This window comes from Euleptes europaea, chromosome 13 (assembly GCF_029931775.1).
Source record: "Euleptes europaea isolate rEulEur1 chromosome 13, rEulEur1.hap1, whole genome shotgun sequence".
In the NCBI taxonomy this organism is placed as follows: Eukaryota; Metazoa; Chordata; class Lepidosauria; order Squamata; family Sphaerodactylidae; genus Euleptes; species Euleptes europaea.
Window position 1 is genome coordinate 39,757,032 of NC_079324.1, and position 22,940 is coordinate 39,779,971.

General features: G+C 50.4%; 1 protein-coding gene across 1 annotated transcript in view; it reads right to left on the minus strand.

The window, feature by feature from the left end:
• Positions 1-22,940, minus strand: part of FRMPD3 (FERM and PDZ domain containing 3) — a 50,165-nt gene that overhangs the window by 11,715 nt on the left and 15,510 nt on the right. The window contains exons 3-13 of the mRNA XM_056859662.1: positions 21,104-21,258; positions 20,639-20,741; positions 19,791-19,836; positions 15,057-15,161; positions 12,653-12,760; positions 11,567-11,698; positions 10,549-10,668; positions 9,638-9,774; positions 8,079-8,205; positions 6,995-7,084; positions 3,709-3,888 (exon numbers count right to left, since the gene is read on the minus strand). Coding sequence (XP_056715640.1) covers positions 3,709-3,888; positions 6,995-7,084; positions 8,079-8,205; positions 9,638-9,774; positions 10,549-10,668; positions 11,567-11,698; positions 12,653-12,760; positions 15,057-15,161; positions 19,791-19,836; positions 20,639-20,741; positions 21,104-21,258 — 1,303 coding nt within the window. The remainder of the gene's footprint in view (positions 1-3,708; positions 3,889-6,994; positions 7,085-8,078; positions 8,206-9,637; positions 9,775-10,548; positions 10,669-11,566; positions 11,699-12,652; positions 12,761-15,056; positions 15,162-19,790; positions 19,837-20,638; positions 20,742-21,103; positions 21,259-22,940) is intronic.

Below are 22,940 nucleotides of genomic sequence, written 5' to 3' on the forward strand. Positions count from 1 at the left end.
GGCTAATTGGCCATCTTAGTTGCATGCCACAAATGGTGATAAGGAAAACCCCAACCTGCTCACAAAAAGGAAGGGGTGGCTTGAGGGAGGGCCAGTGTGTTTCTCCAGCACCCCACTGTGTGTTGGCCCACCCAGACTGGCTGATGTGTGGCAGAATGAGCGTATATATACAAGACATCGCTGGCTACCTTCTCCAGGCTAGTGCCTTCTGCCGCCAGGGCAGGGTTCCCTTTTTTTGCCCAAGCAGGGCCAGACCACAGGATTACGCTGCGGCACGTGGGTGCCTGGGTGAGCCAAAATGTGGTCCAGGGGTCCCTTCAAATGTCAGAGCCTTGGGTCAAATATTCTTGCCCAAGCAATGGCGGGGGTGGCTTGCAGGTATTCCCCTGGCAGATGCCTGATTGGAGCAGTGGACTCTGATCTGGAGAACCGGGTTTGATTCACCACTCCTCCACATGAGCTGGGTGACCTTGGGCTAGTCAGTTCTCTGAGAGCTCTCTCAGCCTCACCTACCTCACAGGGTGTCTGTTGTGGGGAAGGGAAGGTGATTGGAAGCCGGTTTGATTCTTCCTTAAGGGGTAGAGAAAGTTGGCATACAAAAACCAACTTGTCTTCTTGTTCTTCTGATTAGCTGAGTGGGAGGGAAGCATAGGGCTGGCTCACAAGGAGACCAACTGTGCCTGTTTGATTACTGTCAGGGCATGTAAGGCTGCAATCAAGCCAAAGCTGGTCGTGAAATCAGCTTCTAGGTACAAACACCAGGGATCCTTAGCAATGCAAGTCTTCTTGACCTCTGCTAAGTGCTGGGAGGCAGGAGCTCAATGACTGTGATGGGGTGCTGGGCTGAATTTGCAGCTGGCATGTTGCCAGGCACTTTGTCGCTTCATCTTGGCTCCCTGCTTTCAAGGGAGGTTCTTGTCTTTGAGGCTCAGCAAGAGAGTGCCTACTTTGCATGCAGAAAACCCGAAGTTCAGTCCCCAGCATCTTCCAGTTAAGGGGCTGGGAGAGAAGCTGCACAGAGCCGCTGTGGGTTTGCAGCGTCAGTGGCGCTGGGCTGCACGTGACCTGACTCAATATAGGGCAGTGTCACTGGGGCTGGGTAACAGGTGGTGTGCAGGAACAATGTGTGTGCCTGCCAGGAGAAGAGCATGCAGCAGGGATGGAAGCCGGAGCTAATTACAAAGACTGCAGGTAAAAATATGTCTTTTCGATTCAATTGTAATTATAGGCAACTGGAATGTTAAGAGGTTGCTTCTACCGGGGACTATGGATCGATATACTCAGAACATAACAAGGCAGGAAAAGAAAGGTCGTCTTAGAAGGAGGGACTCGCTTTGATTTCAGATAAACCACCTGCGTGCACCAAGCAGGTGACCCCCATGCCCTATTTCTAGGGCAGCTACAACTCCAGTGTGTGCTGGATTGGTAGAGCAGGACCAAGCCTGACAATCTTCTCACAGTCAGACATGCCCCTGCTTTATGCTGCAAAAACGTTGCTGTCTCTTGTGATACCACAACTTCCCAGTTACAGATAAGGTGGGAACTTGAGAGAATAGCCCCACATCAGCACAGCAGAGAACAAGAGACGGCAAAGGACAGAGTAAGCATCATCACCTGGAGCTTCCAAAGTGGTATGTTAGTGAGCTGCTGTTTGGGCACCGGAGAAGCATTTCAAAATGGGCCAAAATGCCTGTAGAATTTCCGGGCCCAAATGCCCAGCTCTGAAGGCAGGTTTCACATCTCGGTGAATAGGGCAATGTTCCATCGGGTCTGTGAATCTCTGGGGGTGCGAACATCCTTTGGCTTGACATTCACGAGCCTCTCTCATATGTCCTCCCCACTGTTACTAATCTGCCAGGCTCTTGCCAGTCTTGAAGAGCAACTGGGATGGGGCTCCTGATTCTCTGAAGGGCTCAAAGAATGCTCGGGGAAGGTGAGCCGCTAATGGCTTTGATTCACAAAGGAATGGCATTGAAGTTGCATCCCACAGCTTTAACTGAAACCACGGGAGCTGCTAGCACAATGGAATAATTGTGACAAGCAGGTTAACATTTCAAAGGGCTGCAGTGACTGTTTCCTTTCCTTCTCAGTCTCCTTGAGCTCTCTGGGGCTGAAAAGAATCAATTGAAAGGGGGGGGATTCTTCTTCAGCAATTGCTCTCACTGGAGGGGCCAAGCAGTGGTTTTCAGTGAAAGCTCTTCAGCCCCCCCCCCAATCCACACCCACTGTCCCTCCATCTGAATAGCTCTGTACTTTCCTTGGGCTCCCTACAATTCATAGAATCATAGAGTTGGGAGGGACCATACAGGCCATCTAGTCCAACCCCCTGCTTAAAGCAGGATCAGCCTAGAGCATCCCTGTCAAGTGCTTGTCCAGCCTCTGCTTAAAGACTGCCAGTGAGGGGGAGCTCACCACCTCCAAACGTAACTTATTCCACTGTCAAACAACTCCTACTGTAAAAGATTCCCCCCTAATATCCAGCCGGTACCTTTCTACCCACAATTTAAGCCCATTATTGCGAGTCCTATCCTCTGCTGCCAACAGGAACAGCTTCCTGCCCTCCACTAAGTGACAGCTCTTCAAATACTTAAAGAGAGCAATCATGTCCCCCCCCCCTCAGCCTCCTCTTCTCCAGACTAAACATTCCCAACTCCCTCAGCCTTTCCTTGTAGGGCTTGGTCTCCAGGCCCCTGATCACCCTCGCTTCTCTCCTCTGCACCGGCTCGATTCTGTCCACATCCTTTTTGAAGTGAGGCCTCCAGAACCGCACACATTACTCCAGGTGCGGCCTGACCAATGCAGTGTACAGTGGAACTATGACATCTTGCGATCTGGATGTTATGCCTCTGTTGATGCACCCCGAGACAGCATTAAGATTCACCCCAAGACTGAATTCACCCCTTGCCTCTAAGACATTTGCATATAACGCTCCACACTGCTCTACGTGAGGTCCAGGGGGGCTTGTATGCCGGTTGTGCAAGCGGCCCTTCTGCCCCCAGGAGATTCCAGTGGCCCAGACTGGGATGGCTCCTGCTGCCTTGGCCTGCCAGTGGCTCTGGAGAGAGGGCTTCCTGGGCTCCTCTCTTCTGGGGCTGGTTCCCATGTATGGTTTCCCTTGTGGTGTTTGTCTTCAGCTTTGTCCCACCTCCCACTGAGATCCCACAACAGCGGTGCCGTGATTGGAGTGTCAGGCTGTTGAGATCCAGGTTGAAATCTCCACTCCGCTGTGAAGTTTGTTGTAGGACTGTGCGCCAGCTGGCCATTGTCTCTCTGCCAGAGCCCTGCTTCACAGGGTTGTTGTGAGGATAAAATGGAAGGGGGAGAACTGCCCTGACCCGCTTGAAGGAAGGGCAGGATTAAAAAAAAAAAACACAGAAAAGAAGAAGAAAGAGTGCGCCCAACCTGACCTCCCAGTTCTCATTTGAGGCCTCACTTTCCGCTTTGTTGTGGTTTTAGCCTGAGGGCCACTAGGCCCTTCTCTCAGACCCCAGCTCTGCATTTCCTGCATTTCCTGCCCCCTTTCAGAGTTCAAGTCTCCTGGGCCTCAGTCCTTAGCCTTCCCACAGGACTGGGCTTCCCTTCCACACTTACTGGTCCATGCAGCCTCCTTGAACATCCATCAGCAGATATGCCCTTCCCCCAACTTACAGAGGCTTCTCCTTCTGGCCCCACCATGAAACAGGGAAGAGGGGAGGAAGCCGCACCTACCTTGGCATCCAGGATGCTCGTTTCCACCCGTGCCACACCCTGGTTTTCCCGAAACAGCTGGATCTTGCTGACCTTGCTGAATTCGGACAGCACCGTGGTGAGGTTGGTCTTCAAGTCAATCACGTGGCTGATGCCGTGGCGGGGTCCCACCAGAAGGGTGGTGGCCGGCTGCTTCTCATCCTGAGCAGGGATCAAGGTCAGCCAGGGAGGGGGAGGGAGAGAGGCTGTCAGAATCCGGCCGGCCTGCAAGGGCTGCTGCAGTCTCCTTTCCCTCCCTCCCTCCTTCCACTGAGCTGGGACCGGAGCCAAACGTTCTGAGCTCTGCTGGCTGGGTTCCATCTTGGGTGTAAACTGGGCAGAAGGTCACTGCGCCAGAGACTGCTCCTTTGTAGGAGAGGAAGCTCGCGGGTGGCACAGGGAACGTGCCCAGAACAAAGACCACAAGCAGCTTTGATCCTGCTGGCTGAGGTGCTTGCAAACACTCCTTTCACCTGAGGTACCAAGACTGGTTGGCAACAGATGTGGGGGATATTTAGGATGGATCTTGTGGGCATTGGAAAACAAGCATGCGATCCTATCCTAGAAGGTCAGACAAGAAGAGCATGTGGAAGCTGGATGGGGTGAGGGGAGACACAAAACAGGAGTGGAACACAGAAGTATCCATAAGGTTTCTGAAAGCAAAAGTTGCTGCTAGGTCTGGCAGGGCCTAACTACGTATGTCCACCCCCCGCCCCGGGTCCTCTGTGGCTTCATGCAGCTTATATGTGCTTGCAGCTTCCCCACTGGGATCTCCATTTCCAGGTCCACAGGGCCTAATTTGGGTTGGGGCCATGATATACGAGGAGAAGAGGCTTCAGCTTTCCCCCCTGTGTGTACCCCATCAGGACGCCAGCCAAGAAGGAGACAGAACTTATGTCTAACTCCCCCTGCCCTGGGTTCCTGACCCAAAACATCCCCAAGGGGTTGCTGTTTGCTCCACTGGGGGCTCCACGTGTACATAAGAAAGGCCCTGCTGGATCAGACCAAGGCCCATCAAGTTTAGCAGTCTGTTCACACAGTGGCCAACCAGGGGCCTCTAGGAAGCCACTAACAAGACGAGTGCAGCAACACCATCCTGCCTGTGTTCCACAGCACCCAAAATAATAGGCATGCTCCTCTGATACTAGAGAGAATAGGTATGCAGCATGACTAATATCCATTCTAACTAACAGCCATGAATACCCCTCTCCTCCATGAATATGTCCACTCCCCTCTTAAAGCCCTCCAAGCTGGCAGCCATCATCACATCCTGGGGCAGGGAGTTCCACAATTTAACTATGCGTTGTGTGAAAAAATACTTCCTTTAGCAGATGACTCCGTGTTTTAGTATTATGGGAGAGGGAGAAAAACTTCTCCCTGTCCACTCTCTCCAAACCATGCATAATTTTATAGACCTCTATCATGTCTCCCCTCAGCCGCCTCCTTTCCAAGCGAAACAGCCCTAAGCGTCTTAACCGCTCCCCATAGGACAGTTGTGTACTGATGGGGTACACACAGGTTTCCTCAACGGGGCAGACAGCACTCCCATTTGGGGTATAAAAAAGGCTTGGGATGGGGATTGCGGTGTGTGAGGAGAAATAGGGCCCCACACTCCTAGGAACTGAATTCCCCATGGGGAACTTGCAAACGAGGACCCAAGGAGTGTGTAACATGCAGGAAGGCCTGAGGATGTTCACCAACCATGCACTGAGTGAAAGAAGATGCACGGATGGGTGAAGGGAGATGATGAGAGCAGGGGAAAGGTCACTTTCCCAACCGGGTCCCAGGGGTCCCCCAGCACTGTCTCCTTGTTCCAGCCCAAAGAACCTGGGTTTGCATGCATTCTGCAAAACCATTCCAAATTACTGAAGTCAGCCCAAGAGCCACATAAAGGGGAAAAGGGAAGGGGGGGAAATAACCCAGGAAATCAAGCAAATGGACATGTGGGTGAAGTGAAGGGATTAAGCGTCCCCAGTCGTATTTGGGAGGCATGGACAATGGTCGATGGATGACACTTACGACAAATGAAAGCAGAACCTTCCCCGGATGGAGATGGACCATGAGAGTAGAAGCCTCCCTGGATCAACCTTGGCATCACCCTGCGGTGGACACAACGGGGCTTGTGTGGATGAAAAGGATGAAATATGGGACTACACGCTGCGTGTGTGGGTGTATAAAACTCACTAGCTGTTGCAGCAACTGGGGTCAGGACTAGGCTCATGCCACATACAATATGATCATGCCCTTGTGGGCTCCACAGCAATGCCATGTAGGCCTCAGCACTGGACCGAACCATCTGGCATTGGGGGAGGGGTGCATTCACAAAGCCCTGTCACCCTCTGCACCTCAAATGCATCAACTGGCCTGGGCATAGGTAGCCGAGAAGGTCTCTCACGTGACACAGGTACGTGTTGATATGGAGGTGAGTATTTCAATTCCTCAGCAGAAAGCCTAGCTACAGCGGTAGATTGCCAACCAAGAAACAGATGTGTTTTAAATTATTATTTTTCTTTAATGATTCTGCTCAAATGACCAACAGATCTTAAGCAGGACTATACTAAGCACAACGGCCAAAATATTTAATATCTAATATGTATCCCCTTATTCTTTAAAATAGGCAGCCAATATATTTATATATAAATTTTGAAATCTTTACCATCTCTGATTTATTTATTTAAAAAAAAAATTCAGGAAGGACGAGTGCCTTCTTTCCATTATCAAATGACTCAACCAGTCTCTATCAACCTCGAATAACAGACAATAAAAAAACAAATGACATATTGTGCTTATACTGCCAGATCCACAAGGACAGATCCTATTTGAAAATAGAATTTTACTAAATCTGCCCTTCAACTCAGGTGATGGCATTTAATTGGGCCATCATTTAAAAAATTAGTGACACTTCTGCTCCAGCCATCTCCCCAAAAACTCAGAACAGTGTGTGTGTGTGTGTGGGGGGGGGGGGGGATTCCATGGAGATTTCCCATTCAGACAATGACCAGACCCAGACTTGCTTAGCTTCAGAGATGGAAATGTCTCCTACACCGCCAAGGCAATTATCTGCTCACCTGTTAAAGAATGGGGATTCTTGATGCCAATGTAGTGGAATGATACAAACATAATCCCAGAGCTTTGAAAGCAAGAAGAGGAAGAAAGGCTGGCCAGCTGGCCTAAAGCCTTGCCCGGGGAGAGCCCAATTCATGCCTTTAGGAAATGTGGCTTGGGGTTCCCGTTTGCTTATGACGAGCCCACGCTACAGTTACCGTACCAGTCCCACCGTGTTGAAGAGGACGCCTGCGAAGGTCGGCAGCTCATTTAGGATACGCAAGTACTGGAGCTTGGCTTGGGTCGTGGAGACCTGTATAAATGCATCACATCCCTATCAGCAAGAGCGTAAAGATTCCCAAGGCATTCCCTATAACTTAGCAAATGGCTACCGCTCCCTTGACAGAGGGGGGAAGAAACAGCCTCTTTGTACAAGGCCTAAAAGGAGCACAAGTTTCTCACTGCAGAGTGCTTAGGGGTATTACAAGCACAGGCACTGTTTAGCTGTGGCTCTGCACTGTGGCACAGAGAGCACAGCCTGGCACTGTGGGCAGGACGGCCTCCTGCACTAGTCCTGGCCAGGCTGGTATTGCAGGCACATCTGATAGATGCTTCCACGCACTAGCCAATAAAGGCCCCTAAGTATAGAATGCACGATCTGGGCCAAAATACAGCTTCCCATTAAACAAAACGCACAAAAATGATCACACGGTGTTCTCTCTAAAATTATATTAAGACAACTGGTATACAAAACCTCTCGGTGAAGGAAAAAAAAGGTAGTTCCCGAACTTTGATTTTGCAATATTTACATGTGTCAGTTTATTCTGGCTGCAGTATTTCCTGAACTGTACGGAAACTTGAAGTGCAACAATTTAATGGAAAGCTCTTCCTTGAAGCTTTTGATTCATTCAGTTATCTTAATTATTACAAGATACTGAGCTTTGCACACTAGATGGCAACAGGACAGCTGCCACAAAAAGGGAGGAAGGAGGGACCCAGGGTGTGATTTTGAAAGACTTGCTTTGTGAAGGACTTCATCTCCCTTCCTCAATATATCAGAGGCGAGAACATCTTTCTTGCAATCTGTTGGAGCTGGACCTGTATTTTGGCCAGACTCAGGCCATCCCTGGCCTGGCTGCCTCTCTTGGGCCATGTGTGATAGATTCATGTGTCTCCTTGTGAGATTTTTAAACAAGATGGCATCCTGTTTTGCTACGCATGCTCACTAGAACCAAGACAACCAACATTTCTTCAAAGGCCTAGCTGGCTCCTTGCCTCCAGTGAGTACCCTGCCCCTGTTTCCTTGCCTTGGTGCCACACGGCGGCTGGCTCTGGTGGGCCTTCAGCTGCTGGGAGAGAGCTTTCCGAAGGCTCTTGTCCTTGATGCCCTGCAGCAATGAGGGGGGCAGAAATGGCTCCAGGCCCCATTCTTTTCTGAAAGCAGGAAAGAGGAAACCATGAAATAAGGGGCGGAGACCCAAATCCCCTCATTTTTCAATCTGTAAATGTGTGTGAAACAGGGAGGGGAGAAGATCTGGGCAAACAGGTGGGGCAGTGGGTACAAGTAGGGTTGCCAACCTCCAGGTATTAGCTGGTGATCTCCTGCTACTACAACTGATCTCCAGCCGATAGAGATCAATTCACCTGGAGAAAGTGGCCGCTTTGGCAATTGGACTCTACGGCATTGAAGTCCCTCCCCTCCCCCAACTCCCCCCCTACTCAGGCTCTGCCCCCAAAACCTCCCACTGGTGGCGAAGAGGGACCTGGCAACCCTAGGAACAAGGGGGAAGGTGCTGCTGGAGTCTGGGGAGGGGTCTTCACAGAGTAGCTGGAGAGGCAGAAAGATATGAGGGTGGTCCGGGGAGGCACAGAGAGGAACGTCAAAGTGTCAGAGTGGAGAGAGGGGCCTGAAGCAAGCAGCATGAAGTACACAGAGGTGGGAGAGGATTCTCACCCTCTCAAGCAACATGATTTGGTCATATTAAAAGGGTTTGCTGCTTCTCATGAAACAAAATACCATAGTTACAATATTTCACTATTTGGCCCATAAAATGTAAATTTTAGGTCCTAAGAGGAACTGAAGTGGAAAAAAGGAGAGAGAAATAGTAGGCTGGTGTCACAGGAAGCTGCTGTAGCCAAGCAGCTAAGAGAATAACCTGCAATCTGGCAGGTCCAGAGTTCAAATCTCATCTCTGCCATGTCTTCACCAAGAAGACTTAGGCAAGCCACTATGTTTCAGTCTCAGCAGCTACATTTACAATAGGGAGATAACAATAGTGGTCTACTTCACTGGACTGTTGTTAAGGACAGAACAAGATAATGTCAAGTCAAGCCTTTTGAATATAGAAAATGCCCAATTAAAGCAATATTTTCCTATTATGATTTAGCTAAACATTCAGCTGTATTGCAACATACATTCCAGCTGTGTTAGTCTGTAGCAGCAAAATAAAACCAAGAGGCCAGTGGCCCTGGATTCCAACATACAGCCAGGCGCTACTGCCTGAGTGTGAGTTCAGATGCAACCAAAAGAGGGTGCCAAAGAGCACCGTGTGAGCGTCTCTAATAAGATCTGCCGGGAGTTGGGTGGAAAGGGCCAGGTGAGGTTGGAAGCTGCAGGTAGAAGAGGTGGCATCATTGCTCTGGGGATCTGGCAGAGCAGTGACCTCCCCCAGCCCAGATGCTGGATCAATGCTCTATGCTTCCCCTTCCTCCATGCTGGCCATTTCTCAGCCAAAGTGGCCTGTTTTGGGCCAAGCTGCACTCAACCCCAACGCAGGGGCAAGGAGAATTTGCTAGTGCTGCAGAGGCCCTGAGAACTGCCCCTATGTGTAGAGGAAGAGTGCACAGAGGCAGCAGGAAGACTCACTCAACGTTTTTGAGGGACACTTTCTGGCTCGGCCGTGTGGCGGAGACAGTGATGTATATGTGAAGGGCGGTCAGGCCCAGCAGCATCTCTGGCTTGGGCTCCATCCCGAAGCGCTCCCGGATCACGTCATTGCGGCTCTGGGGTGGGGGGGGGAGGAAAGAGGAGACAATTCAAATTGGTGCCTTGCTGTGCTCAGGAACGCTTCGGCTGAGCAACCCCCCTCCCCCCACAATTCCATGCTGCATTGCTCCAGAAGCCACATGCCCAGACCTACTGCGGAGTGGGCAGAAGCAGACTGGCTGGCTTCTCCGTCTACCATCTGCTGCCGTGAAGCTCCAGCCAACCACAGCTTCCTCTGACATGTTCATTACCAGCCTCCTGTCCTCAGCCATCCTCAGTCAAGGAGAGGGGGCTGCTGAGCTATGCTTGTGCTGGCTGGGGCGACTCAACTGCTGCACCAGGCAGGGAGGCTGTGCGTGAAGGGGAAGGAGGCAGAACTTGGAAGTGACCCAACTGAAGAAGCGGCCCAAGCAAGCATGTGTGTGTATGTGGGTTCACGCGCCACACCCTTGGGACAAGAAGGCTTCCAAGGAGCTTCCAAATTCATAACCAAAAAATAGTGGGGGGAAATACAAAAATGCAAACAGCATCCAAAAATAAACCTGCAATAAAACATGATCAAAGAGCAAGTCATAAAGCTGGAAATCCAAAAACAGAGCTATTGCAAAATGCCTGCAAAAGCCAACATTAATATAATTTCATTCAGGGCCAGTAAAAATCCAGGAGAATCAAAGACTCAGAAGAAGAGCGAGAGAAGGAAAACGTGGCCCGTTTTCTGCTAGGTTAGAAGGCCGAGGCCTGGGAAGGCTCCTTCTAGCTGACTGCCCATTCTTTTGGCCCTCCCCTCTTACCTGGATGTACAAGTACTCAAATGCTGCTGGATCTCGACGCAGCAGCTCCACTGGATCTTTGGGAAAGAAGCTCACACGGAACAGGCATCTCATCCCCTGATAGTGGGTCCTCTGCACCACCTGGAGAGAAGCAGCCGCAGGTGAAGCCAGGTACACTGAGCCTGTGGTTCCTTCTCCAGCTCCATGCAGAGCTCAAGAACATACAGGCCCCATCGCAGGCCAGTAACGTCCCCCATTGGCTTCACTCTGACAATCAGAGGAACGGGGAGGGGGCATTGGGGAGCCGGTCACCCAGTGCTTTAGCATCTCCCAAATTTTTTAAAGTTCACATTGGTGGTCCCACTCTTCTTCCTCGGAGCTTGGAATAATGCCTCCCATCCAGGTCGCAGATTAAGGAGATAACACTCATGAGAATGCAGGCTTTGACCGGCAGTGCCAGCATCCATTCATGGGCCCTTTCTACCTTGTTTGCTTTGCTTTCGTGTTCTCTCTCCCCCTTCCTCAAAGCTCTGAAGGCAGGTTCAAATCCCCCTCTCCAAAGGTGCATTCAAACTTAAGAGGAACAAAGTCCATCAGAAAGGATCTGGTGCATGACAGAGGAATCCGGCACAGGAGATTTTTGCAGCTTATCCAAGCATGCTCTTGTGGACTCTGTCATGCATAGAAGCCATTCAGTTCCACTTGAGTTTCCTGGTAAAACTTAGTGCATGTGGGGGGGGGTGGCTAACAATCCATCCCAGTCCACCCTAGGATGTCTCTGATTGAGTGCCAGGCCACATGGAGAGGCTCCCCACAGTGCTCCCCAGTCTATTCATGGCACCCCCTTGTCCCTCCTGCTGCCCTCACTCTTTCAGTTTTATTAGCACCATCAGAGATTCCTTGCTGACTGCTGCTATTCTTGCTGAATCATCTCATGGCAGAAGCCTTAACAACAAAACCATTCCAAGCCAGTTTTAAAGAGGCCACGCAGACATGCCCCTAAGCCTGGGGCAAGGAGCGGAAGGCCGTTGCTGCTTACGTGGGCAAGGGGCTGCTTGTCCTGGAGGAGAAGGAACTTGTGGCTCTGCTCTGGGCTGGCGTACTCCAGGACAAGGGCGAAATGCTCAATGTGCCTCAGGGACAGCCGGTCCTGCAGGGTCATCATCACATCCTGGCAGGAGAGAGCAGGTTGAGAAGACTGTGGGAAGGGAGCCTAGGTGCTGGGGTTGAAAGCCAGAGCTTGCTACAGGACAGCCCTGGGTGATTGTAGGCCTTCCCTCCCCTTCTTTATTTGGGAGCTGTGAGGACAACCATGCCTGCTGGGAACAAACTCAGCTGGGGTACAGTGGGGCTTGTGAATGTATTCCCCAACAACTGCAATTGGAAGCCGCAGTCTCAAGGACCACATAGCCGCTCCCAGAGCTGTAGAAATGCACAGCAAACTAGTAGCAAGCAGTCAGTGCAGAAGGTTCAGTCCTGCTCCCACTTAATTCAAAGGCAGCCTACTGGCCAGGAAAGAGAAGACAACTTTCTGAGTTAGTGGGATGCAGACCCAGAATTTGTGAGGGAAAAGATAGTGGACTGCTGAGGGCAGAACTTCCCAGGGCCTTAGAGGGATGGAGAAGGCACTTGCGAGATAGATGGGCAAGGCAATGGACTTCCCTCTTTGGTAGGCTTACCAGGTCCCTCTTCTTCTTCGGCGGGAGGTTTTTGGAGTGGAGGTGGGGGTGGGTGGGTCGCGAGCTCCCGGAAGTGCTGCATTGCAAAGGGCTGGTTTCCACTAAAACTCCCAGTTTGAGTGGTAAAGGCCTGTTGTGATGCAGCACTTCCGGGTGTAAAATGCACCACAAGGGGCCGTTTCCCACTCAAATGGCCCCTTGTGATGCGTTTTACACCCGGAAGTGCCGCATCGCAAGAGGCCTTTACCACTCAAACTGGGAATTTGAGTGGAAACCGGCCCTTTGCAATGCAGCACTTCCGGATGTGAACCGGAAGTGACCTGTCTCTGCCTGCACAGATTGCCTGCCGACCCTCAGCTGGTCAGCGGGCGGCCAGGTGGATTGGCAGGGGTTTGCCCGCCACCACCTGGGACTTGGCAACCCTACTCCTTGGTGTCCTCCCTTACCTTGACAGTGGTTCGACCATCAAACGTGAAAGACTTGATTTGCCCATTCTCAAGGAAAACCTTCAGCACATTAGGAATAAGGAGAAGTGCTTCCTTCTTCAGCATCTCCTGGGAGATGAATGGGTATCCCACACACACACCGCCAGTCCAGAAGCAGCAACAGGTCACAGTGTGGTGAAGAAAGGAGGACAAAAAAGGAGAGTCTGTCAGTTGCTCTGTGCTGGTCCCGGCACCTTCAGCTACAAGGGTCAAGAGGTAGGGACTGTGACCTCAATCGACTGGTGTCCTGACTCGCTCTTCACGTGTGAGATTTGCTGGGTTGTGAGCAAGGGCCTCACAACTCACCAAGAGACACTACACTATACCATGAAGCATGCTACCCTGCAACCTGGCAGCAACTGGCACCATTCTTGCAAAGCATCTTTACCCACCACCTCCTGAGCTCTGTACTTCGGACATTCTTATCCCAAGCATGAGGAAGAAGACCAGACCATCCACATCCCTCCCAGTCTCTTTCCTCATACTGCTCAGGTCTTTCCCTAACCTTCTGAGATGTTAGGGGAGGGGCTGTGGCTCAGTGGTAGAGCATTTGCTTGGCATGCAGAAGGTCCCAGGTTCAATCCCCGGCATCTCCAGTTGAAGGGACTAGGCAAGTAGGTGATGTGAAAGACCTTAGCCTGAGACCCTGGAGAGCCGCTGCCGGTCTGAGTAGACAATACTGACTTTGATGGAGCAAGGGTCTGATTCAGTATAAGGCAGCTTCATGTGTTTACATTTCATCTCACTTAAACAGAGACCCCCTTCCCCGTCACCCACTTGCTGACAGCCACCCAAGACCCAGGCTCCAAAATCCAGTGCCCAATAAGCAATATCTGGCAAAGAAAGCTTTTTTTATTTATCAAGCAATATTTGAATCAGATAATCACTTTCACTGATTTGGTTTAAAAATAGAATTTGCTACAAGCGCCTTGTGATTCACTTTGGGCCGCGCTGCTTAATAAAATCTTTGCGCAATTAAGAGATAATGTTATTGGGACAGAATGGCATTGCAGGATAACTGCCTCTGTTCACTGTCGGAGCCTACAGAGGCACAGGCCAAGCCATGCACGGCTGCTGCACGGGGGCTGCCTTCTTTTCCAGCAGGAACCTTTCTGGCTGCAAGCCCTGCATGGAGCCTGGAGACTGGGGGTCTCAGATGGAGCAACAATCCAAGGAAGGCACAGCTGTGCTCTCCCCCTCCCAACTGGAAGCTGTCAAAAGAGAGAGCTGGAATGCTTGCAGGCCAGATGCCTTCTGATTGGCCAAGAGGAATGCCTTGCTGGGCCCCTCGCTCCATCTGCGGGGGGGGGGGGTCATACCACACTGTCAAAATAGATTTGACCTTGTAGGAAAACAGTGGCCTCAGGGCCCCCCTGAACTTTCACAGGTGACCCAGACACAGCCTGTTCTTGTGGCTCTTCTCCCTTTTCTGCAAGGTGGACGGTTGATACAGAAGCAAAGCTGCCTGTTCTCCCTGTCAGTGCACAGCCCTGTTCACTCTTCCCATCCTTGACTTTCCCCCATGTGCTTCTGTTCTCTCCAAAGTACCCCAGTGCGCAAAGACAACGTGCAAAATTATGACAGTCTCTTATGGATCCACAGGACTTGTTTGGGGACCTCAAATCTGGGGTTTCCTGGTGCAGAATGTACATTCCGTTGCAGTGCTTGGGCTGAACCTGTCGAAATTGCTTTGATGTTTCTTACCCCTAGAAGTCAACATCTCTTTGCCAGATTGGCACATCTACAGTGAAGCCCAGCCAGGGGCAAAGGAAACCTTCTCATACCCCGCCAGCCTTTCAGCCCTCAGTTCTGCAGCCACCGCAGAGGAAGTTGGATACTACTAAGCCCGGTGCCTAGACAGTCTGTCATTCTTCTCATGAACTTTGGTAGATTCAGGGGGAGGCAAACTTAAGGGTCCCTAGGGATATGGCATCTCCCTAGCTAGATCTCCCAGGACATTCATCCTGATTACTTCATTTAGGATCAGCTGATATCTTCTTATCCAGATCCAAGAAAGAAGTATGTCTTGCAGAGCCCAAACAAACCCCATTTCCCCCACAGTAAGTGAAAGATCTTCACTGGCCCTTTCCTCCTGCTGAGTCAGAATCAGCTACCCTCTTTCTGAAATCTCCAGGGATTTGTGGATCAGTACACATCACAGAAAAGTGAATAAAAAAGGGATTTTCCCCTCACCTCCAGTTCACGCTGGTATTCTGCCCCTTGTTTGTGGTATTCTGCCCCTGTTTGTGGTATTCTGCCACAAACTTGAGAAGTGCCATTACAGGGACGGGCAGGACAACAGCAGAGGTCTTTGAGAACAGTGTGGTTTTTGCGCCCATGAAGGTGCACAGGAAAGAGAACTTACTGGATCAGTCTCACCAATGGTGACCTGCTCTGAAAAGCGGACCTTCACTGGATTGGACCTCAGCTTTGCCTTCTTGGCTGCACTGATGAATGCTGATTTTGGAGACTGGAAAGAGAACATGGAGTCACATTATCTCCCTGGCAGAGAACATCACCACTGCTGGTTCACAAGGCTAGCTGGAAGAGGGATCATGGGGCACAAAGTGGCATCCAACAAGAACACATATGATCGGGCGCAAGGAGAGGAGAGGAAGACATCTTGGACGTTTTATATTATTTTATTTTATGATTTCTCATTTGCCACTTTGAAACCTTGGTTTAAAGTGGTATAAAGGTTCTGTAAATAAAATAAATGATTTTGGGGAGGGTGTTTCAGAAGGTTAGATTGTACTGTATGCCACATGAAAAGGAAGCCACGGGGCCAGCGTGGTGTAGTGGTTAAGAGCGGTGGTTTGGAGTGGTGGACTCTAATTCGGAGAACCAGGTTTGATTTCCCACTCCTCCTCATGAGCAGCGGATGCTAATCTGGTGAACCGAGTTGGTTTCCCCACTCCTACACATGAAGCCAGCTGGGTGACCTTGGGCTAGTCACAGCTCTCTTAGAGCTCTCTCAGCCCCACCTACCTCACAGGGTGTCTGTTGTGGGGAGGGGGAAACGAAGGTGATTGTTAGCTGGTTTGATTCTTTCTTAAGTGGTAGAGAAAGTTGGCATATAAAAATCAACTCTTCTTCTTCTACACAGGCAGTCTGCAATGACCCCCATACTTCCCAAGTCCCTGCTCTCCCCAATGGCCCTTTGTCTGGAATTTCCAGCACACCAAATAAATAAATAAATAAATAGCCAGAGGATCCCCCACTGTGCCAGCTTCTCCTTTTCCTCATTCTGTTCCAAATTATTCCTGTCCATGCAACCTTCTTGGCAAAACAGCCCGTTGCGGCAGAATAATAGAATGATAGGCAGAAGTCACAGCTGAATGGTGGAGCATATGTCCTACATCTGCAAGGCTGCCAGATCCATCTAATCGATTCTGTGTTTATATTCTGCCCCCCGCTTCCAGAGAGCTTCAGGGCTGAACCAGGGGTTTGGACCTGGCATTTCCTATACCTAAAGGCAATGCTCTAGATGTACAGAGCCATGTCCTCTGGGGGATCTTGGGCCAGGCAGCCTCAGCTAGGAGGGGACAGTCATGTAAGCTGCCACCTGCTCCTTGGAGGAAGATGCAAGGAAGCAACAATTAAAAGGAGAAATTGTCTGGAGACAACTGTAGGGTCGTTCGTACGACTGACCGGGATTTCACCAGAATTAGGAACATTTGCATTAAAAGTTCTGGATGTAAAATTAATTTCCTCGGTGCAGAATTCGGCGCACGAAACCTCAAAGCGATGAGCAGCCTCCCTGCCACGGTGCTTGAGCAGTGGAGGTCAGCTGTCATGGCCTACAAAAGCTTGGCTTCTCCCATCAGCTTGGGAGATCTTTTTTAAGGAGTTTAGGGTGGGAGCAGCCTTGCCACTTCCCAGAGGGAGGAGGAAAACCATCTGCCTGCTTCTGGGGACCACTTGCTGCTGGCTCCATCCTTGATGGAGCTGAATGCAGCTGCGACGCTTCCTCCTTCTATGGGAGGAAGAAAGGCAGAGGGAGCCGAGGGGATTCTCACGCTGATCCCTTTCACCAAGATCAAAAGGTTCAGCAAAGCAGAAATGACAGCCCGCCTTCATTGCCGGTGGCGTGACAGTTCAATCTGTTCCACCGCCATGGGCTCTGAAGCACCGAGGTTCCCTTCCCTGCTCACAGCCAGCATCTGCCATGGCTGGGCAATGTCTCTGGCTGCCTGGCCCTGAATGCAAATGCCCTGAGCAGTGGCATGGCCAGTTTCTCTGGGGGGAGTTTCACTTGGGCACCCTGTGCTCAGCACAGCAGGGAGGGATGATGAGTGTTTCCCCGCCTCTTTCCCCATTGACCAGGTCTTCTCCCCCATCTCCCCGTTTATTCAGACCAGGGCACAACGGGCACAATCAAATCTTGGACAAAGGCTGAGATTTCCAGCCATGGACCAGAGATTAAAATATGTTTCCTTAACTCGATTGCAAAACACAGCCAGGAAATCACGCATCCTTGGTGCTTTATTTCTTCTTCTAGGGAGCTAGGTGGTCGGGAAGAGGCAGTGTGTTCTCTCTCCTGATAGCAAGCTCCATTAAAACACGTGCCATTGTAACAACCTCTATTAAGAATACAATCCTAAACCTAGTTACACCCTTCTAGCCCCTAAGTCAACTTCAGTTGACTTAGAAAGATTACAAAGATTTAATACTGCTTAGGATGGCACTATTAGTTGCTCATACATGATCAGAAATTGGGGGAAGAAGAAGAAGAGTTGGTTTTTATATGCCGACTTTCTCTACCACTTAAGGAAGAATCAAACCAGCTTACAATCACCTTTCCCTCCCCCTCCCCACAACAGACACCGTGTGAGGTAGGTGAGGCTGAGAGAGCATGACTTGCCCAAGGTCACCCAGCTGGCTTCGTGTGTAGGAGTGGGAAAACTAATCCATTTCACCAGATTAGCATCCGCCACTCATTTGGAGGAGTGGGAAATCAAACCCGGTTCTCTGGATTAGAGTCCACCGCTCCTAACCACTGCTCTTAACCACTACACCACGCGAGGTCTCCAAGTATGCTGCTGGCACCAAATTATTTGGTAAGGTGAGAACCAAGCAGATTGTAAAGAGCTTCGAAGGGATATCTCAGAATTGGGCGAGTGGGTAACAATATGGCAAATGAGGTTCACTGTAGTGGTATAGTGATGCACACTAGGGGGGAAACCCCAGTTTTAAATAAATGCTGATGGAGTCTGAGCAGGTGGAAACTGGCTAGGAAAGAGATCTTGGGCATGATGGATAACGCAATGTAAAAGTCGACTCAACATGCGGCTGTACTTAAAAGGGTAAATTCAATACTAGGAATTATTAGGGAAGGGACTGAAAACAAAATGGCTAGCAATGTAATGGCTTTGAATAGATTTATGTTGCTGCCTTTGGAATATTGTATACAATTCTGGCTGCTACGTCTCTAGAAGGATATTGTCATGCTGGAAAAGTTGTAGAAAGGGCAAGTGAAATGACTAAAGGGTTGGAAAAACCTCCCTATGAGGAAAGGACCCCTTTTGGGGTTTTCATGGCAAGAGACTAACAAAGGTGGTTTGCCAGTGCCTTCCTCTGCACAGCAACCCTGGTATTCCTTGGTGGTCTCCCATCCAAATTCTAACCAGGAATTCCTGGAGGAGATGTCTAAGCAGGGCTGACCCTGCTCAGCTTCTAAGATCTGATGAGATCAAGCTAGCCTGGGCCATCCAGGTCAGGGCAAGAGGAAAGACTACCGGGAACATAATACAGGTTTATGAAATCATGCATGGGGTAGATAAGACAAAACTTATTCTTCCTCTGCCTAAATACTAGAACTTATGGGCACCCAGTGAAGTTGATGGGGAGGAGATTCAGAACAAACAAAAGAATGCACTATTCACTCAATGGGCGAAAACGCATGGTCGCTTTAGCCTCCTTTATTCCTTTTTTTCAGCCAGGATCGAACGCACGTTCGGTGAAACGCATACGTTCGATCCTGGCTGAATCCTGGCTGAAACAGGGAATAGAGGAGGCTAAAGCGACCATGCGTTTTCACCCAAAGAGTATTCAACTTGTAGAACTTGCAAGTGCAGGATGTAGCAAAGGGAGGGCTTTACAAAGTGATTCAAGTAATTCCTGGAGGAGATGTCTATCAGTGGCTATTTGCCACAATGGCAAAATAGATCCTCCATATTTAGAGGCAGTGATAACAATAGCAAGAGTCCTTCCCTTGGGCCGGGGGGGGGAAATAATAGGGAGAGTCTCTGTGCTCAATTTGTAGACCTTCCTAGGTCTTCTGTTGGAAACAAGCTGCTGAAACAGAGAGGCCACGTTGGTCTGACCCAGCATAGCTGCTCTTAGATTTAAAAAAGCAAAGCTTTCCCCACATATCCTCCCTTGACTCTCGTTAGTTGGTAGGGTGGAAAACAAGCTACATCTCAGTACTCTAGAAAAACGATCACCCATCATATGGGCCATAAGGGAACAATGACTCCTTCCTCTCTGTTCCTTATTTGATGGAACATAATCTGGGAGACAAATCAGACAATCTGGTTTCTCAAGATATGTGATCACTTCTGATTCACTTTTTGCAAAAGATTCTTTGCCCCCCGCCTGCCCCTGGGGAATGCTTCTGTAACAGCAAGGGAATAACCTTTCCCCAGCACTTGCATTTCGTCCATGGAAACACACAACCACTCTCCCTTTCCAGATCAGTCAGTTCTGCAGCAGTGTGCAGGACTGCCGCCTAACACCTACTGGACAGCATCTGTGATATCATCAGGGACAAGAGATGATATGAACTCCAGTGCCTAAGCCATTTCCTACCTTGTTTTTTTTAAAAAATGTAATTGTTTACAAATGTTTTGCTTAAATTCTACAGAACCTGACAAAGAGAAAGGGAAAAGCTGATCCGAAGCACAGAGAGGAGAACAGCAGGTGTCAGCAAAGGGGGCTGGGCAGGAAACAATGCAAAGTGGGAGGAACACACAGAAGAGGGAATCAAGGGAGATAAGTAAGGAGACGCAACCAGGGCCAAGGAAATCCACATGGAGTGTAACAGTCATGGAGACTCATCTCACCTTGCCCCCCTTGCCTGCCAAATCATGGTTCTCACCTGATGGGTCTGTAGCACAGTGAGAAGAATAGATTCTTTAGCACCTCTGCAGGAGAGAGGGGGGGATAGGGAGAACAGAACAATTTGTACATTTATAAAATGCATATAATGCCCTTCCACCAAACAGCAATGCTCAAGGAGGCTTACAAAAATAAAATCAAGCAAAATCGTAAAACGCAACAGTGTAAAATAGTTCATTCAAAAGAGTGCCCGGACAAATCCAGTGAAGAACTCATCCCCCAACACTCAATCACCTTTAAAAACAGAAACATACGAATCAGGCATCTGTAGGTGAGGACTGAGGGGGTCAAATTGACACCCCAGTGTATGGAATTCCATGGCCTGGGTGCAATCACTGAGAAGGCCCTGTCTTGCATGTCCTCTCTTCTTGCCTCCTTTCGCCATGAGCACCCAATGCAGAAGAGCTAAGTTTATGAGCAGGCACATATGGGTGGAGCCAGTCAAACTGCACTGCCACTTACAGGCACTGCTCCATATGCTTTGCACAACATGAGACAGGCTCAGCTCTTCTTCACTATTAACCAGGCAACCACACAGCAAAAACTCTCTTGGCCAAGCGAAGATTTCTGCCCTCCACACTGTCTGCTGCGGAAGACCAAAAAGCCGTGTCCTGTGTGGGAGTCCTCTTCTAGCTACCTGCTGGCAAGAGAAGTGGAGGGCCGCATGGGATTCTTGCCAAGGGGGTAGGGGTCATGTGCAGCTTTGCATAACATCAGAGCAGGACTGGAAGGAATCTGGTGACAGCAAAACAACTGGAGCCAGCCCTGCTCACAGTCTTGGGGAGGGAATGTTCTCACCTCTCTCTCATCTTGGGTCCCCTCCCTTACCTCACAAGCTCTATGAATCTCTCTCTTGGGGCTTCACTCACATCTTCATCATTTATGGCCAAAATCTGGTCACCTGCCAAGAGCTTATCCTCAGAGGGTCCGCCTGTCAAAGAGAGGGGGGGTCAACGGTAAGTCGCTGCCCGAGAGATCCTACTGCCCTGGAGGATTCTGGCCTCCCTCCCCAACACGACTTTGGCTTCGTATGGTCAGCAGTGCGCCAATCCCACATGCTCGGTTCACCTGCCTCCTGAGCAAGAACCTGCACTGACTGCCTCTAGGTACCCTCCCCTTTGCTCCTGCATCTGCATTGGGGGGGGTGTCCCAATCCTGGCATCAGCAGGAGTTAAGGCTTGATGAGTGGGGAGTATCCCAGCACAATTCCCATATAACCCACCCTCCCCTCCTTACTGCAGTTTTTACTGACCCTTACATCTGCCCGGATCCTCCGAGCACTCCCGGACCTACCTGGTGTCACCGAACGAACAACCACGGGCCTCTCGCTGCCAGCCACAAAGCCAAAGCCGTAGATGGGGTCTCGCTGGATCTTCACCTGACGGAGGGCATCTGAAGGCAACTGGCCACATTCCATATCATCCCAGCTCTCCTCCTGCATCACATGTCTGGACGAGCGAATGAGGACACAAAACAGAAGGAAACAAGCAGGCTCACATCTGGAGCAAAGCACTTGTTCTTGTGGTGCTGATCTCCTGGTACCTAATGCATTTCCTCCTTGCACCTGGGAAGCAGAGGCACCGCTGCTCTTCCTTGGATGGAGCTTCATGGCATTCTGTTCCTGTCCCCTTTTTGCCCAAACACAGTGGCCCAGCGAGGTTCAGGCCGCAAGTCCACCTCTGGCATTGATAGGCCCTGGACACTTCCTACCATCCACAGGCTGTCCCTTATCGCACAGATCCACAAAAGCTTTCTTTTTGCCCCTACGCCAGATCTTGCTGCAGTTGACCCAAGTTTTTCATCCAATCCTTCCTCTCTCTAGTTCCCCACTGACATTTTTGGCATTTGACTTAAACAGCACTGTCTGTGTCGGACAACTCGCCCCTGCAATTCGGCTTTGCCGGCCCTGTTGCTGTGGAGAGGCGCTCGCGGGAACAGGGAGAACGCGGTCTTGTTCGTGTCCCCTTGATTACAAGATAAACCCTGCTCAGAGCCATTGCGGAAGCAGGGGATGTGGAGGGGCCTCTCCGTTTCCAATCGTAGCTGCTGATCTGGGACTCGATTGCCCGAGCAGTGGCGGCTGCGGATTCCAACAAGTGCAAGCAGGAAATTGGAGCCTGGGAGTGAACAACTGAAATCACAAAAGGAGCAGCCCGGGTTAGTCTTGCTCTCCTCTAAGATGCCACAGGCCATTTGTAGAGACTCATCATGTTTCCAGTCCACTTCATGCAGCCAGGGAACAAATCGCTTGGTGCCAGAGGAAATCCTGCCCCCCATGTGCAACTCCCACTGATTTTGACAGAACCTCCCCCATAGAAGGAAGAGGTCCCACTGAGCTCAGTGTGGCTTACTTTTGGGTAAAATGAGTACAGGATCAGGCTGCTGGTCTGGACATTCCCTCCAGGGCCTTTTGCCTTTCTGTCCTAGGCAAGTGGCAAAACGGGGATCTTAAGGCTTCTCCCTGCTCTGCACAGGTTTGCAGAGCTTCCGAGCCGCAAGGGAGATGCTGTATTTTTAGGCTTAACGTCGCAAGTGCTGCACACCCCATCTGTACTCCGACTGCCTCATGCATCACCAGCAGGGATTAATATTCTGCTGTTAGATCTTAGCTGACAAGTTTGCCGAGGATACCCTGCGGCACCTCACTCCCCCTTCGTGCTTCTGGTAGCAGCTTCTGCAGGCTGCCCAAGTAAACTGGGTGCAAAGGTGGGGGCAAAGCAATGGCCACATTCCAGAGCTGAATCTCCTCTTACACCAAGCCGGCAAAAGCTCCCCATGAGCCTGAGATGCTGCTGCAACGGCCGACTGGTTCAAATAAGCACGCTTTGATCAACGATCCTCTGCCATTCACTGATTCACCCCCCCCACCTTTACTCAGTAAAAATTGCATCCATTCTCTAGTAAGATTTAGGGTTGCCAACTGCCAGGGAGTAGCAGGACATCTCCTGCTAATTCAACTGATCTCCAGCCGATAGAGATCAGATCACCTGGAAAAAAATGGCCGCTTTGGCAATTGAACTCTATGGCATTGAAGTCCCTCCCCTCCCTAAACCCCGCCCTCCTCAGGCTCTGCCCCAAAAATCTCCTGCTGGTGACGAAGAAGGAACTGGCAACCCTAGTAAGATTTCAT